This window comes from Carcharodon carcharias, chromosome 3, assembly GCF_017639515.1.
Source record: "Carcharodon carcharias isolate sCarCar2 chromosome 3, sCarCar2.pri, whole genome shotgun sequence".
Taxonomy (NCBI): domain Eukaryota; kingdom Metazoa; phylum Chordata; class Chondrichthyes; order Lamniformes; family Lamnidae; genus Carcharodon; species Carcharodon carcharias.
The window spans coordinates 129,091,515-129,109,026 of NC_054469.1; the positions used below are offsets into that span (position 1 = coordinate 129,091,515).

The 17,512-nt window shown below is 40.6% G+C and overlaps 1 protein-coding gene and 1 non-coding gene across 2 annotated transcripts in view; both read left to right on the forward strand.

Moving 5' to 3' along the window:
* LOC121276040 (aryl hydrocarbon receptor-like) overlaps positions 1-17,512 on the forward strand; it is a 229,658-nt gene that overhangs the window by 27,700 nt on the left and 184,446 nt on the right. Inside the window, exon 2 of the mRNA XM_041183986.1 lies at positions 2,290-2,477. Within this exon, the coding sequence (XP_041039920.1) occupies positions 2,290-2,477 (188 nt within the window). The remainder of the gene's footprint in view (positions 1-2,289; positions 2,478-17,512) is intronic.
* On the forward strand, positions 7,353-7,459 carry LOC121276674. Its single transcript, XR_005942734.1, has one exon. It is a non-coding gene; the product is annotated as a U6 spliceosomal RNA (small nuclear RNA).

The following is a 17,512-nucleotide window of genomic DNA, read 5'->3' on the forward strand; positions in this document are numbered from 1 at the left end:
TACCTGGACCTCCCTATTTCACACCCACCAGTATGAACATGAAGGCTTCCCAGCACTGGGATACCAGCATTTAGTTTTTTTAAATAGTACTGTAATCTATAAAGTGGTAAGATAGATTAACCAGTTTAGTACTGGGAAATAAACAAGGGAGCAGAATGTGAACTCTGATCAGAGTCATTAGAGAGTGGGTAAACAAGCATTACCAATGGGTTAGCGAGTACCCATATCACTAGACCAGGACACGGATGTATAACAGCTTGAAAGGAGGTCCGTGTTAAACAGTGAGTGGACGAGCAGCATTAGGCCTGGGAAAAAACGGTGCCTAGAGCATGAAGATAGAAGACTGGTAGAGCAAGGCAAGCATGTTAAATAATTTAATATTATACATAGCATCATAAAACCAAAGTTGAATAAATTTTACCTGATATCATTATCTGGCCCAAGGAATGAGACAAAAAGTTGCAGTGCCGCCTGCAGAAATAAACTTAGGAAATGGCGGTTTTAAGACTAGAAGCAACTCTGTGACGACTGATAAGAAAATGTGGCTGTCCAGTTAAAGGTAGTCAGGTATGAGGGAAAATTGAGACTCGGGAAGTAAGTATGACAAACAGGAAATGCATGCTAAATGCAAGACTTCTAATGTACAGTTTTTTTGATTAAGATATATCGATACAGCTCGAAATGTAATTTTCATTAATACAAGTCAAGTATCCTTTATCCATAAATCTGAAAACTGAAACATCCAAAAACCGCATTTCATTTTTTAACCTCACCAATCTTTAGCAGTGGAAGTTTCAGACCCAAGCCAACACGAACCTCGCCGACTGCTCCCGACCTTTAGTGTGAAAAGTCCCTGACCTGAGCTGATGTGACCCAAGCTGACATGAACCTTGTCGCTCGCACACAACTTTTAGCGCAGGAAGTCTAGTTGCTTGTCTGCATTGTTTATCTTGCGATTTTTGTCTGCGCTGTTTACCTTGCGAACCCTCTCCTTCAAGCAGATTCGCAGATGGCATCATGGGTGGGAACTTATTACAGGTACCCTTATTATTCAGTGGTACATCTTGCTTTTCTAGCCACTTTATTTACTTAAGCTATAGCTAGCCTAGGCTTCCGCCATTGTAATGTAAGTAGAGCTATATGCAGTATCCGAAAATCAAAATGATCTGAAATCCAAAATATAATTGGCCCCGAGGTTTTTGGATAAAGGATGCTCAAAGACAGAAACAAAAATGAATAAATAAGTGGGCCGCTCACGACTAATATTTTATTTTTTGGCACCTAACTTTATAATTTGTCCTATACAATGAAAGTACTTCAGAAAACTTGTAGTACTTCCAGCAACAAATAAAATGTAATTAGCTTACTGCAACATCACGGGTGTTTGAATTTCTATCTCACACAAATGGAATGCTATGCCTCAATGTAGGCAAGGGTGGGTTGGGGCTACTACACCTGAAAGAACAGCAATCAGCAGGGCAGTGAAGGGAATGTGAAGGAGTAGGACCAGTATTGGAGTGGAGAGTATTTGACCATATGGCTGGACAAGATCAATGAGGTAGGCTGGGGCCTATCAATTTGTTTTGAGGTAAGGAAAGAATAATTGGTATGCTTTTTGAATGGAATAAATGCCCATTAAATTAGTTACAGTGAGGGTTGGCAGGGGTGGATTCGAGTGTGATTTCGCTCCTGCTTACTTTGAGAGTGCAACATGCCACTAGCAATTTGGATGCATAGGTGATACTGGTGCCAATTGTTTTAAAATGTTTGGCAGTTTCAAATTGGTGAACTGAGGTTAGATTTCTGATTCAATCTTACCCATTTGCCACTGTAAACCAGGGTGCTAGATTATGTTCACCCGAAATCATCATCATGAAATTTAAAGTGACATCTTCACCCATTTAGTCCTCTTTTCATTTCCATATACCTTTTAAAAAAAAACTTACTAAGATTCATGCTGGTGAGGAAATAGAAGTTGGATACCTACAGTTGATATTTTTTGCTCACTTCAACAGAAAAATATAATTACATTTTTTTTTGCAGTTGAAATCCTGTGTTATGAAGTGAGAATTGCATGTGGGTCCTTTATTTATTGATGTTTCTCTTGAGTAGATTATAACTACTTGGGATTTGTAAGTTACATTGCCAACCTCACTTATGGAGATACATGGTACTAAGTTTGATATTTGGCACAGTTTGAAAGTGTATTGTATTGTTCCTCATTTCATGACTTGAAAGTTTAAAAAAAAATCATATTATTAACGCAAGTATTTTTCTCTTTACTTTAAGTGTAAAAACCCCAGCCTCTGAAGGAGCAAAGTCAAATCCATCCAAAAGGCATCGGGACAGATTGAATGCAGAGCTAGAGCGCCTAGCCAACCTCTTGCCCTTCCCACAGGATGTTGTAGCCAAATTGGACAAGCTGTCTGTTCTCCGCCTCAGTGTCAGTTATCTCAGAGCTAAAAGTTTCTTTAATGGTAAGACCACCGTATGAAATATGTTTCATATTCATGCTGTTAGCCAAAAGGAAAGTACTCTTGTGAATAACAGGATACAAAAAGGGGGTGTGTAATTCCTGCGGAAAGAAAAATTTAAATGTTATCATATGATCTTGAACTTTGTTGGACTGAAAGGGAAGTTTTCTTTTTGCTGTGAAAATAGATTTTTCTTTTATAAATGCAGGTGCTTTAATCCACGTTTACTCCCGACAAAAATCGTAAGGTTTTTTAAACAGTGCATTAGAGCTTGAGCTGAATATATGTGTAATTTTTCTTAGGCTGCTTTAACCATTGTTGATGTTTAAGCAAAATGCCACCTTGTAACTATTTTATAACGTATACTAATTATGCTCGGTCTATTGCGGATATGAATTAATTGCCAAATCTGGGCTGCTTTTGTAATGGTTGCTCTTGAAAGATAAATGTATCCAATATAAACACTATATAAGTATTTTCTATTTTTTTTGTAGCTAATTACTTGCAGAGATTTGGTTTCTTAAGACTAAATAATAAACAACCAACTTGAACTTGTCGCTCTGGAGAATTTCAAAACATATTTATCATTAGAACACAATTTGATCCATTCCCAAAGTGCAATAATAGGTATGAAGTTAATAATTACACAGCAACACATAATTTCAAAATATATATTTTAAAGATAAAATATATTCATTTCTGAAACTGATATAAATGATACTATTATACAAGTTTACACTATTTATACAAGTTTGCAGTTAGCTGCTGGATGTTGTGGAGGCCGGTGGGAGAAGCATGCAAGATTAGGCATTCTTGTAACTCCACTGGGAAGGCATTGGACTGCTATTCCAAGGAGCTGTGTTCTCAATTCCAACTTCTAATCTGCGATTTTATTTGTAAATCGTCTAGCCACATTGGGTCAGCTTGCTAATTCTTGGGTGGCTGCTAAAAGAGAGTAACATGTGATAGATTGGTACTCAATTGGAAGAGGCAAATGGGATGAAAGGGGACGAGGCAAAATTGGAATTGAAACTGAAATTATTTCTACAAACCCTGTCTTCTGACTGCCATAGCAAAGTGTCATTGACCTGTGGAAAATCCTAGATAAAGAGAATGGTGAGTGGGAGGAAGCAAAGGAGGATTAAAATGGGGTAAAAGTATTTGTGTGCGTGTATAGTTTTCTTTTTAAAAAAAAATAGACTTCTGCACTTTCCTGCAGATGCTTCCTGAGAATGTGAATATTTTATTTTGCAAAAGAGAAATCCTAATCTCAACATGCAGGATTTAAAAATAGACAAAAGTGACATCTTTTTGTTTTATATTAAATTTGAATGACCTTTTCTGGCTTAAGTTATACTTTTCAAAAACTGTTAACAATTATATCTCTTCAGGTCTCCTGAAGATGACTATAATGCTTTAATCATCTTTTCACTGCTTTAGGGCAATTGTTTTAATTGAAACTTATTAACAGCAGGTTTTTGAATCATTATTGTGGCAATTAAAAATGTGATGAACTGAAGCAGTTAATTAAGTTTCAAGATATTATAAGGTCTTTTTCCAAATTGTGGGAATTAGAGTTGTTAAAAACTACTGCTGTGGTAATTCAATTGTATAAGTATTCCCATGTTATAGGTAACTTGTTTAGAATTGAATTATTCCACCTAAATTTGTGGTGTTTGTTGGTTTAAATATTTGAAGGCTTCAACCATATGACTTGGGCTGATGCATTATCTTCTGTTGCATTCTATAAAATACATTTCAAACTGGACAGATATGGAACAATTTACTTTTCATTATTCATGTGTCTTTTTTGAGTTAGAAGAGTTCTTTGGTTGGAATAGAGTTATCTGTTAATGGTATGTTAATTATATTGCTAGGATACACAGGTGAAGGGTGTTGTTTAATTAAGTACTTTGAGCACATATAAGTAGGGGACAGGCTTGGCCTAAATAGCCAAGTGGTTATGGTACTGGGTTTATAACCCCAAGATCCAACAGTTCAAATCAAGAGTTCAAATCTCACAATAGCGGACTATGAAACAATGTAACCTCATCTGAAACAGATGGAAATGGGTTTGTACTTGAAAGAGTTACAAACCCACTTAACCCCTGGAAAATATCAAGAGTTCAAACCTCACAATGGCAAACTATGAAACAATGTAACTTCATCTGAATAAACAGATGGAAACGTGTTTGTACTCGAAAGAGTTACATTTTGGAGAGCTGATTAGCTCAGTTAACTAGATGGCTAGCCTGTTATTCAGATTAATGCCAACAGCATGGGTTCAATTCCTGGTCCAGCTGAGACAAACTTGAGACCTGCCTCCTCAGGTTTGCTTTGTCCAGTGAATGCTAGCTGCGCCCTTGATATTAACACATTAGTTGATGCTTGAAACGGTATAAGCAGAGACTAATTAACTGAACAAACACTGAAGGTTTATTGGAGTTAAGAACAGAACACTAACACCATGTGTGCTTCTTCAATCACCTCCAGCTCTAGACTTACAGTTACCCAAGAGTGTGTAGCAATTGGTCATAACAGTCACATGGTCAACTAACTGCATTCTGTTAAAGGTACATAGCACTCCACTTTACAGAAAACGGGGGAGTCCCGCCCGATTGTTTGTCCCTCTTCCGTGGCTACGTTCGCTGCCGGATGTCCCTGCAGAAGGAGCACGCGGTGTCTGCTGGCACTCTCGAGGCCTTCCGTGCTCGGTGGGCACCGCGGGGACTGGGGTGTTTTGTTGACCCCTTTAATCACATTTTGATTTAAAGTTTGTAAGTTTCCTTTAAACTTTGTTCTTGGTTTTACAGCTGACCTGAATTAGGGGCTGTGCCTGATTTATCCCAATTTTGTTGATTTGGTTTTCGTTTAAAAGATTATCAAGAGTTCAAATCCCACAATGGCAAAACTATGAAACGATGTCACCTGTTCGGACAGAATTCCACATTGACCCCGAACCCTCCCTCGGGTACTGGTGCCCTGCAAATAGAGCCGCCTCGGGGACATGCCCTCCGTGCCTTTTAAACCAGCTGATCGCCGCCATGTTGTGGTATCGGCTGGTCACTTTGACCCCTCTCCCGGACTTTGTCACAAGAATCCAGAGATTGTTAGTCGACTTTTTCTGGGACAAAAGATTGCACTGGGTCGCTGCCGGGGTTCTGAGTCTCCCGCTTAGGGAGGGTGGTCAGGCGCTAGTGTGCCTACGCACACAGGTGGCGACTTTCCACCTTCAGACCCTGCAGCGATACCTCTACGTCGAGCCTCCTCCTAGATGGTGTGCCCTGACGATGTATTTCTTCCGTCAGGTGCACGGCCTGAATTATGACGTGCAGCTCCTGTTTATAGAACAGCTGGGCCTTGGTGGCTCCTTGCAGGCGTTGCCCGTCTTTTACCAGGACCTGATCAAAGTCTGAAAAGTGATCGCCTCGCGATGCAGCTCTCCCCCGTCACGAGTAGCGGCTATCGTCAGAGAGCTGCTGCTCAGGAATCCGCCCCTCCGTCCTTTTCAGTGGTTGGCGGAGAGGAGGGCTGTGGCCGCAGGGGTGACCAGGATCGGGGACGTGCTGGGTGGCGGAGGACTGGGCTGGATGCTCCCGCAGGAGTTGGCGCGACGCGCGTCTGTGAGTGTCCAGGTCGCAGCCGATGCCATCCAAGACCTGAGAACGGTCGTGCTCGGACCCGACGTTATTTTGGGTCTTGAGGTGGCCCAGGTGCGCGGTGGTCTTCCGTCTGAACGTTCTCCTGTTCGGACAGAATTCCACATTGGCCCCAAGCCCCAAACCATCCCTCGATGGTGCCCCGCAATATGAGCTGCCTCGGGGACATGCCCTCCGTGCCTTTTGGCACGGCAAAGAGGGGCTTTTTGTATGGACTGCTGCTGCACACCTTCCATTTTCTCGCCCTTGTCTGTCGACCGGACAAGCCCTGGCGTGCCTTGTTGCCGTCCGGCGGCGGAGGCCCCCGATGGGAGGCCCTCTACGGAGGTGTCCTTCCCCTTTCTATCGGGGACCTGGGTTGGAGGGTGTTGCATGCAGCAGTCCCTTATAGTACGAGGATGCATAGGTTCACGGACTCTCAGGACACGTGCCCTTTTTGCGGTCTTGTGGAGTCCGTGGACCATGTATACGTAGGGTGTTGTAGGCTGCACTCCCTTTTTAGTTATTTGAAAAACCTTTTATTGATGTTTTGTTTGCACTTCAGCCCCATGCTCCTGATCTATGGGCACCCGGTGCGGAAGGGGGTCAGGAAGGAGGAGGACCTCCTCGTGAACCTGCTCCTGGGCCTGGCCAAGTTGGCCATTAACAGGTCCAGGCAGCGGGCAATCGACGGGGGAATCCCGCCCGATTGTTTGTCCCTCTTCCGCGGCTAAGTTCGCTGCCGGATGTCCCTGGAGACGGAGCACGCGGTGTCTGCTGGCACTCTCGAGGCCTTCCGTGCTTGGTGGGCACCGCGGGGACTGGGGTGTTTTGTTGACCCCTTTAATCACATTTTGATTTAAAGTTTGTAAGGTTCCTTTAAAATTTTGTCCTTGGTTTTACAGCTGACCTGAATTAGGGGCTGTGCCTGATTTATCCCAATTTTGTTGATTTGGTTTTCATTTAAAAGATTATCAAGAGTTCAAATCTCACAATGGCAAACTATGAAACAATGTAACTTCATCTGAATAGGAACAGATGGAAACATGTTTGTACTTGAAAGAGTTATAAGTAGGGGACGGGGCTTGGCCTAAATAGCCAAATGGTTATGGTACTGGGCTTGTAACCCCAAGATCAAGAGTTCAAATCTCACCATGGCAAATTATGAAACAATGTAATTTCATCTGAATAGGAACAGATGGAAATGTGTTTGTACTCGAAAGAGTTATAAGTAGGGGACGTGCTCACTTGGGCAGCACATATGCTGAAATTGGAACGATACAGAGAATATTAGCATGGCTCCTGCGCAAGGATGACACGCAAATTCGTGAAGCGTTCCATGATTAAGACTTTCAAAACATTTATAAGTAGGGGACAGCTGGGACACTGGGTATGAGGGGAGAGCTGTGAGCATGAGCAAAGTCAATAAACTCTGATTTTGACTTCACCAACCAGTTTGGATTCTATTAATATAACCCCTTAAAAACCATTTGTTATATCAACATTTTGTTTTAGTATTGGAGTCTGAGCTGAATATTTAAGTGGCTAAAGTAGGACATCTGGGGTTTCTTGGCATATGGTTGGCAATCTGAGTTAGCTGGTTATATTAGCACAATTATTTGAAAGATGTTTCATAATATGAACAATATATCCCTTATTGTTGCTGATTTCTAAAGCAACCAAAACTATGGACAACTGGCTAATGCCTCCCACACCCTTTCTTTTGAAACAGCTTGATGAACACTCTTTATATTTATCCTATTAGAGTTCCAATTGCCTTTATTTGGAAAGAAAAAACGAACCTTGATTGTATGATTATCTATTTCACATAGATGTTTGTTTTATACACTGCTTTTACACATTTGTAAGAGCATCAACAAAACTTGGCATGCTATCTGTTTTGGAATTTCTGAAGGAAATGTATGGACATAAAGAGCAGTGCACAATCTGCTAAACATTGCTTCAGGGCTTAAGAGAACTTTTTTTTTCTCTCTAAATTACTATGTTTTCTAGTGGCTATTCAACATATGTTTTAACTATAAATTGTGTCAGTTTCTAAATTACTGCAGATGGTGATATTTATAGGCTAGCATTTAAAATTTCTAATGCCTGGAAGCACCAAATGAGTTGCATGTTGGAGAATTGGTGTACACACCTAGTGGTGCCTGAACAATTGCATCTTGTTTTCATTCTTCTTGTCGAATCCGTCTGTCTCTAGCATAATGTCTTTCATCAAAAATTGATTTCTGGATCCTGATTCTGCCACCAAATCATTTTATAGGCCATACACGTGAGACAAAGGAGACCGCAGTAGCATTGCACGTAACTTGCAGATCTGCATCATTATTCTGGAGTGTTGGTTTTGGCAATACATATTTAAGTCAGCACTCCTAAGCAAAACGTATTAACTGCAATCTGGTTATTGATAACATCAGTTATAACCCCTTTTTTCATCTTCATAACTTTACATGTACAGCTTTAAAGTGCTGCATCCATTTTTGGCTTATATTGGGCTGACAATTGGGTTGCTCTGGTTTTTGGGTGTGGCTGGGGTGGGGGTGAAGTGTTGCAATTTGCAACTTGCCCATGCGGATCAGGTTTGGGATAGCACAATTTTTCTGCAACCGCCTCATCTGCACGATTGTAGCATTGGCCTGAATGCCTCCAGTGCTCATTCTCCAAGCTGTCTGTGGCCTCTGTGCATGGTATTCTGCATCAGAAATAGAGGCTGCACAAAAATATTGTTGCGATGTAAATTATTGTAAAGTGGACATCAGGGCAGACAGAGATTTCCAGACCGATGTATGTGGCACTGGAGATATTGGGATGAAGGTAGGAAGGAGGAGAGTGCCATGGTTCTTTGGGGATGCAGGAGACCCTCAAGGACCACACTCCAATAGGGATTGGAAGCAGATGGCTAGGGAGTTCAACTCTGAATTTGGACTTGAGAACCTGGCAGTAGTGCCACAAGAAGTCGAATAACCTCACAGGAGTGGTCAAAGTCAGTGAACAGCTTCACATGCCAAGTACTACCCTTCCATGACAGCAGCCCTTCATACTTCTCGATGCATCACACCCCCATCATTCATCCAGCAGCACTCCCTAGCACTCAGAACTTGCATGTAAAATCTAGGTACTCCACCTTGCCCTCACATACCTACAAAGCTGCCAGCCTCTCACTTGTCTCTTGCTGACTTCATATACTGCCAGAAATTCTGCTATGTTAGGCATATTGCCCATTGATATTCTGCCTTCTCTCTTTCAGGACAAGGTGGCACATAATAGAGGGGAACAGAGCAGAACTGGCAGGGGACAAGAACCCCTGTACCTTCTATCCCTATGGAGTTGATTGTCAGTATCATGAGGCCAGCTGTGACAGGATCTGTGACATCTGACATCGCTGAAACATTGACAATGACAGTATGTTCCAGTCTTATGCTCATTCTCAACTCAACTCCCCCTCATCCTGCTATCTGGCATGATGAGCAAGCTGCAGATGATGTGAGCATGAATTTCTTGCTTTGCATCCCATCCAAACTTTCCCCTCTGAGCTCTTGCTTTCAGGCACCCAAAAATTGCCATGGTCACCGTCACAACAACCTGAGGAGGAGAAAAGAGAACAGCACAACACTAATGAAGAGGCACTTGAAGCCACCAGCTCAGATACTGCCATATACTTTGGAGGCTAGTTTATATAGCTCTAATAAACAAATGATGAGTCATCTGAGGAACAGTTGCCTGCACCCAGCCAGGGATAAAGGATCGTTCATGTATCAGATCACCAGAGCTCGAGTTGGCAGATGTGTACTGCTGCAGAAGACTTGAGTGAGGACTTCGATGAGACCAGCATATAGGAAAATGCCTACACCCTTCACATGGAAAGCAGGGCAAGGCTAAGCAAAGCAGTTTTTGCACCCATTATCCTAAATTCACACCTGTTACACTTTCCCTTAATGCATTTCTGACAGGAGTTTTCACAGCACTACATTTAGATGTGCTCTTTATTACAGAAGATAATTTAGTGCTTCAACAGCAACATGCATTTATTCTAATTTTTATGCAAAAGAACCTAAAGAAATAATGGCAGAAAGTTGTGAAACTTTTCAGTTTCATGTTCTGTACTGTTTCTACATCAATCTATACAGACACTTATTATGAATCTCAAGTCAACAGACTTTTTACTTTAATTTTTTTCAGGTAAGGATGTTACATTGGTAAACATTCCAAAACGATAGAACATGTTTTAATTGAGTTCCTAAGACCTCTTCAATGCAGTGTTTGATGAAAAGCATATTTTAACAAAAGCGTTTTGCTCCAAATTTGCTTCTGTATTCAAAATAGTAAAAGTTTGGCAATGCTATACTAATGTTGTAAGGTAACAGGCACAGTGCCACTAAATTATTGTCAAATCTGCTTCATATGTCCTTAATTGGTGATATAATGGCCAACAACTGATTCTTGAATAATGTAATTTTTCTAGACTGGATGTGACTTAGTGGTAGACTGGTAGAAAGGGAGTTGTGTTTTGAAATAAAATTATAAGCAGGTGCTGGATAACTGTAGGGTTGATTAGAGAGTGAGGAGCCAAAACTTGTTGAATTTAACATTGCTAAGACTGAAGCCATCCTGCTTGATTTTCGCGGCACCCTAGCCTCCCAATTTTCTGCTGGTTACCTACTCATGTTTAATATGGCACCGTGAAATCCAGGTTTGCTGTTTGATCCTGAAATTCAAAACTCATACCTATCCATCACAAAGTTGCATGCTCTGTCGCTGAACCCTCCACCATACCTTCATTACCTCCAGCCTTGAATTTTTCCATGTTCTTTTCCCTGACCTTCTGAACTCTATATTAAATATATTCCAAACTGTCCAAAACTCTGTTACCAACATTTTATCCCGCATCAAGTTCGGCTTGTTAGCCTTGTCCTTTTAACCCTGTTCTCATCAATGTAAGTTAGCTGCCTATTCTACAATGCATTAAATTCATACCCTTTGTTTAAATTTTCAAATCCCCGCTATCAGGAGCAAGCTCAAGCTTGCAAGCATTTGTTGAACTCATCAAGCAAGGGGAAAACCTAGCTTGGAATTTCCACACTCTCTGGGAGTTAACTTTTTGAAGTATTCTGCATAATCATTGTCTCTTTTCCTTGTGTCCAAAATGCTTGGCAGTCCTTTTTGGGGAAGATGGAGGTGGCAGCTGTATGTCCAGCGTAAGGATCTCCTCTGCTGTTGGGGAATTACTCAATGGAATCAGCAGTCATGGTTGTAGATGATAGTCCTGTTCTCCTCAGTGGTGTCTATCTAATGTTTCTCCACTTACAAATAATGCAGGCATTGTGCAATGCTGCACAATGGAGGTATCATGGTTGTTGTCTGGATAACTGCTACTGATGCGCAGGATGATGTTACTGTGGTCAGATAACATCTGAACAGTCATTGAGTGCAAAGCCTATTTCCTTTCATGAAGGTCATTGGGTTAATGATGCTCACATTTGTGCAATATGCAATGCCTTGCAGTCAGGGGAGTCTTGCCAACATGTGAAAGTTGTGGTGGAATCCAGCTGCTTCCTTGTTTCCTTAAGCAAAGTGATGAAGGTGTTGTCTCATGCACAAATAGCACTTGTCACTTGGTTAATTTATCTGTACACTGGAGATTGATGTGGCCATTGTGTCTGAGGAAGGCTTGGGAGAATCTAGCTGTATGGAAAATCCATGTGGGGTAACCTTCACTACTGGAAAAAGAGCTGTCCTCTATCCATATGTTGCATGCAAATCATTTTGATGGGAAGGACTTGCGATTTTCCCACCTCAATGACCACGTTAAAAAATAAGTCGCCGTGCAATTTGGTCATGCTTATAAATTTTTTAAAACTATGGCCTTGGCTGCAAGGCATCTGAAAATTATTTTAACATTTCACTCTTTAAAGGAGTTTAATGTTGTTGTATATTTTTGTGTTTGGTCATGTTCCATTTAAACACCCTACTAACTGTGCTTTCCAAAAATGAAAGTCTATTGTGAAATGGTCTCATTTTGTGGCTATATGTCTGGTTTTTAGAAGCAGGGCTTGTGATTTAATCTATTAGTAGCTTTGTGGCTAATAGCCTGAATTTGAGGGTAGAGTGCCAGACTAGGTGGTTTTCCTTTTCAGACACTAGGCTTCCTGAAGGCTGTTTTTGGTGGTGACTTTTAGATTTTGTTGTAAGATCTTTTGAAGGCCATTCATTTAAACAAGCAAATTAAGTCACTTTGGCTGAGAGAAGATTTGGTCAGTTTTTTTACTAGGGGTTGGGGTTGAGATTTTTTTAAGGGAAAGATTTCAGTTGGTACCAGTGAGCACAGGCTATATCTTAAAAAAAAGTTTTTTCCCCTTTAGTTAATTTTTGACACCGTCAACAAATCTAAGGGATGATTTGTAAAATGAAGGACCTGTGGAACATTTACCAAAAATGATATCTTTGTATTGATGGTTAATGTTTTTTTCTGAGTGTCATTCATTCCCCCTCCCCTTTCCTGTATTTAGGTGCTTTGAAGTCTATCTTGGCTGAGGTCTTCAATACTGTAGTTCTTCCATATCTCTGTCCAGTATATAAGCTGCTGTCTATCATGAGCTGTCAACCCATTCTTTCAAATCAAAATTAACTTCACCCTGCTTATACTGCAGCAGAAAAGCTTTTCAAATAGTAAGGATGCAAATGAGCCATTTTTTCACTGGCAAATTTTAAACAATTTAAGATGCTATCTATTTCACAGAATTAGTGACTGTGACCAGGAGTATCTGATTATAAATTCTTTTAAATGTTGTGGGCAAATTTCTCAGGGATTTTCCTACTGCTGCTCTGGCACTTGTAAACAAGGTTTCTAACAACACTGTGGAGCAAGAGAAGCTCAAAGACTTATCTCCATAATATTAATGTTTTAACTTTCAGGGTTACGTTAAGGATGCAATGGATTTTGAATTAAAGTGATTTTTCTTAGTAAGTAATATTTTACAGGACTATTTCACCATATATCTGACATGGTTCAAATTTCTATCTGTAGCAGTCTTTTTATTTCCAGATATTCCCTATCTTGAAGTTGGTGAGGAACTGGCAACAAGAAGCCGCCATTTGGCAAATTATAAACTATTCAGACCAGAAAGACCTAGATTTGGTTCCTGGTCTGTGTTGAGTTAATTGATCTGAACTGGAGCAGCAATTGGGATGCTGCAAATGACCTATAAAGAGGGCATCTAAGCAACAGTTCTTGCTCCTGGCGGGTTGTCCATTAACAGTGCCTGCACAGTAGATGAAACTAGGTTTGGACTAGACTCTAGTGCCTTTCATTGTCAATAAGGTTTCTTACATTCCCTATCTAGGCTCACATAAGAGAAATGGTTACTTGTGCAAGGCATCTGGAGGGTTAGGTTCACTTGTGGGATTATAACAAATAACAGTTGCCCATTTTTTTAAGAACAAGTTTGGAAGGTAGTGAAGGGACAAACTGGACAAAAAGATCAAGTTGAAAACTATAATGTATATATATAAAAAAAGCTTATATAACTGGTTCAGTGTGCACCTTTTATAAGTTATTGGATTGCTCATAATAGCACAAATGTTTAAAGGGAGGAAATGCCTGAGGGTTTCAAAAACAGCACTATTGTCCTTTGATACCTCCTTCCAAACCCACAGCCTGTACCACCTGGAAGGACAAGAGCAGCAGCCACATGGGAACAGCATTCCCTGTAAGTTCCCTCCAAGTTGCACACCATCCTGATTTGGAACTGTGTCCCTGTTCCTTCACTGTCACTGGAACCCTCTAACAGCGCTGTGGGTGTACTTACTCCAGATGAACTGCAGCAGTTCAAGAAGGCGGGTGACCACTACCTTCCAATGAGGGATGGGCAACAAATGCTGGCCTTTCCAGTAATGGTTGCTTCCTAGGGAATAACTTTTAAAAAGACAGTGGGATTTTTTTTTACAAACTGTTAGAACTAATCATTGGTTGATTTAATTAAATTGCTGAAATTTTTATTCATTCATAGGATGTGGGCATTGCTGGCAAGGCCAGCATTTACTGCCCCACCCATAATTGCCACTGGGAAGGAAATTAGGGATGGGCAGGGTTTTTTTTTAAATGTACGTTTCCCTTTGATAACTTAGTATTTTAAAAATTTTATTTAATGATGACTGAAATTGCCAGGTGTTGACCATTTTATATTTTCTATTGAGAAGTCAACAATTCAGTGTGATTTTAAGTTCTTGAATACAGAAAGTAGAAAACATTTTCCAGTGTTCACTTAAGACTAATGCATGAATTATTGAAGTTCTGACCATCGAAGCATGCAGGTTAATGGCTGCGTTGATTTTTTTAAAAGCTTTCTCTCAATGGTCAAAAATATTTGCGAAAAAGTTCAAAATCATTTTCTGTTGAAAAGGATGCTTATTATTCAAACTCCTTTAACACCAAAACATTTTCTTTTATTCTGCAATAATTTAATTGATGTGAGCAAACATTAAAAATTTGTATCCAATTAAATTGCAAACTTGAGTTTAAAAACTGCTCGTATCGTTTAACAGGGTGGTTGTTTCCGGAAGTAGAGAGTTTAATCAACAATTGAGTTGTGTGGATAGCAGAAGTTACATGAGACAGGAAGTCACGTTTTGCGTGCCAGAAACCAGTGTGCCATTGTCCTGCGACTCTTGTGCTGCTGTTTATGTAACAGGACTTTTGGGAATGGGATACTGAACAGAAAACTGAGGTTATTGAACTTGATGTTTTGTAAGGAAAATGAAAATTCTATAAAATTAAGTATCTCTTCTCTATGTAGAGCAGCACCAGCTTAGTAAATTGAAGTATTAAAAATGCCCTTTTTTTTAAAAAAAAAGGAAATATCAGGCAGTTTACTTTTTGATTTAAAGTATTTGTATGCTTTTTTAAAATTTGATTTTGGACTCGTGTCTGACACTTTATTCAGAAATGTCCCAAGGGCAAGAGCAGTGCTTATTGGCTCAGAGTTACTTTGAATCAAAACCAGAATTGTTTTTATATTTTTAAAAAATGCTATTCATAATGCTTTTAATATTCCATTCAGAAACTAACCATTGAAGCAGCATGTCAGCAAGAAATCAATTATTCATTTTTTTAAAGCCCTTTGTGCAGTCATGTGAAATCCCTACCTACCCAATGAATACTTGAGTTGGACCTTGCACCATTTTTTGTTTTGGGGATTTCAATATCTACAACACAGTGTCCTGTCTACTACCTTATTCACAACTAGATGTGTAGCAATTTAGGCCAAGACACTGATTTTAAACTAGCTGCCTATAAAGATGCAACAAGAGTTCAGTGTGATATTGATTTTCATCTTCTGTGGTTCTCTTTCTGAATCCACTGGTTGGCTACCCTTCGCCTGGCCCCTCGGTGCTCTAAGAGGACATTATTTTCCTTCTGCCTTACAAAAAACAGATCCTGCCTCACCAAGTGATGCAAGTCTCCCATCTTTGCAAAAATATTTCCAAAACCAGACTCTCTCACACTAACCTTGGCATGGTCTGGAGGAATGAAATAAGGTTTACCATAACAAGTCTTCACTTTGGTCAGGCACATTTTTCTTCATTGTTCAAGGAATATTTTTGTCTGTGGCTATTCTTTAACAAACTACTCACTTCCACCCCTTTTCCTGACTTAGATTTTCCTCCCCACATATTTTTTCCATTTTGATGTAACTGTGGAGTATTGTTACATCCAAGCATAAAAATAAACAAAAACTCCAGCTTAGTCTGTTTACACTGTTTTGTACTGTCATGTGTAACTTTTGCATGCCATGCTTTCCAATTGCCCCCACCCCCCCCTCAACTACTAGTCCCCAATCTGCTGGGAAAGGTAAAAAAAAACCTCATTCCAGTTTAGAGAAAAGCTCAAATTTCATTTCCGGCCCTCAATGCCAGGGGCACAATGCCATCTTTTTTTCTATATGTTGTTTTATGCTGACCACTTTGAAAAATCTGTGCAGCTCCCTTTTTAACACGCAGCAAATCTGCAATCATTGTACAAAACAGAAAGATTTTTCAGAGGCCAATGATTCCTAATTTATGTATCTTGAACAGCCAATCCAAATAAATAAAGTTGAATTCCTTCATTGCTTTAAAGACCCCTATCAAATCTCCTTGGTCTATGTTTTGCTAAAATCCCAAGCTTCCTCAGCATATTTTAGTAACTGAAGACCTGTAATTGGGTATCAATCTGATGGTCTTCCTTAACCTTCTCCAGGGCTTCAATTCCACATCATGTGAGAGGATTAAAATTAGCCTGGCTTTTCTCCTCCAGATGTTCCCACCATGTGACAATGTCATACGAGATGGGACATGTTAATAAATATAACATAAAATTTATTGAAGTTTTTAAAAACGGACATGAAACCTCATTCTGTCATTGGATGAGGTTTCATGTATTATCAGAAGCCCGCTGGGTCTCTTGGCCTGCCTGCCAGCCTTAAGGTTGGACCTTAAGTCTAAAATTAAGTATCTCTTCTCTATGTAGAGCAGCACCAGCTTAGTAAATTGAAGTATTAAAAATGCCCTTTTTAAAAAAAAAAAGGAAATATCAGGCAGTTTACTTTTTGATTCAAAGTGTTTGTATGCTTTTTTAAAATTTGATTTTGGACTCTTGTCTGACACTTTATTCAGAAATGTCCCAAGGGCAAGAGCAGTGGGAGTCAGGAAAGTTTCTGGCTCTGCCCATTTGCCTCAGAAGAAAGTGCCCGCAAAGGCAGGGTCTTCATTGTCAGGGGGTGGGTGCAGGCTGGAATCAGGTCAGCTGACTCGGGAAGAAGTTTGAAGGCAGCCAGAGGGGCTGCCGGGTGCGGAGGCAGGCTGTTTCAAAGCCCCACCTCGGTATTGTGGAACTTTGTCCCAGTTAAAACAAGAAGACAAAGGCCCTTCAGCCCTCACACTTCACACACTCCCTCACCTTCCAAATATTCCCTATGCCCTATCCATGCCACCTTATGCCTCCACCTTCCCGATGGTCTCATGCTCCCCATGCTATGCTATAACACTTCCATGCCCATTGACCCATGATACACTGTCTGGTATGACAAGTCTACAAGATGCACTGCAGGAATTCACCAATGCTCCTTAAACAGTACCCTCCAAACCCACGACCACTACCATCTAGAAGGACAAGGGCAGCAGGTAGATGAGAACAGCACCAGCTGTAAGTTCCCATCCAAGTCATTCACCATCCTGACTGGGAAATATATTGCTGTTCCTTCACTGTCGCTGGGTCAAAATCCTGGAGCCCCCTCCCTAACAGCACTGTGTGTGTACCTACACCACATGGACTGCAGCAGTTCAAGAAGGCAGCTCACCATCACCTTCTCAAGGGCAACTAGGGATGGGCAATAAATGCTGGCCCAG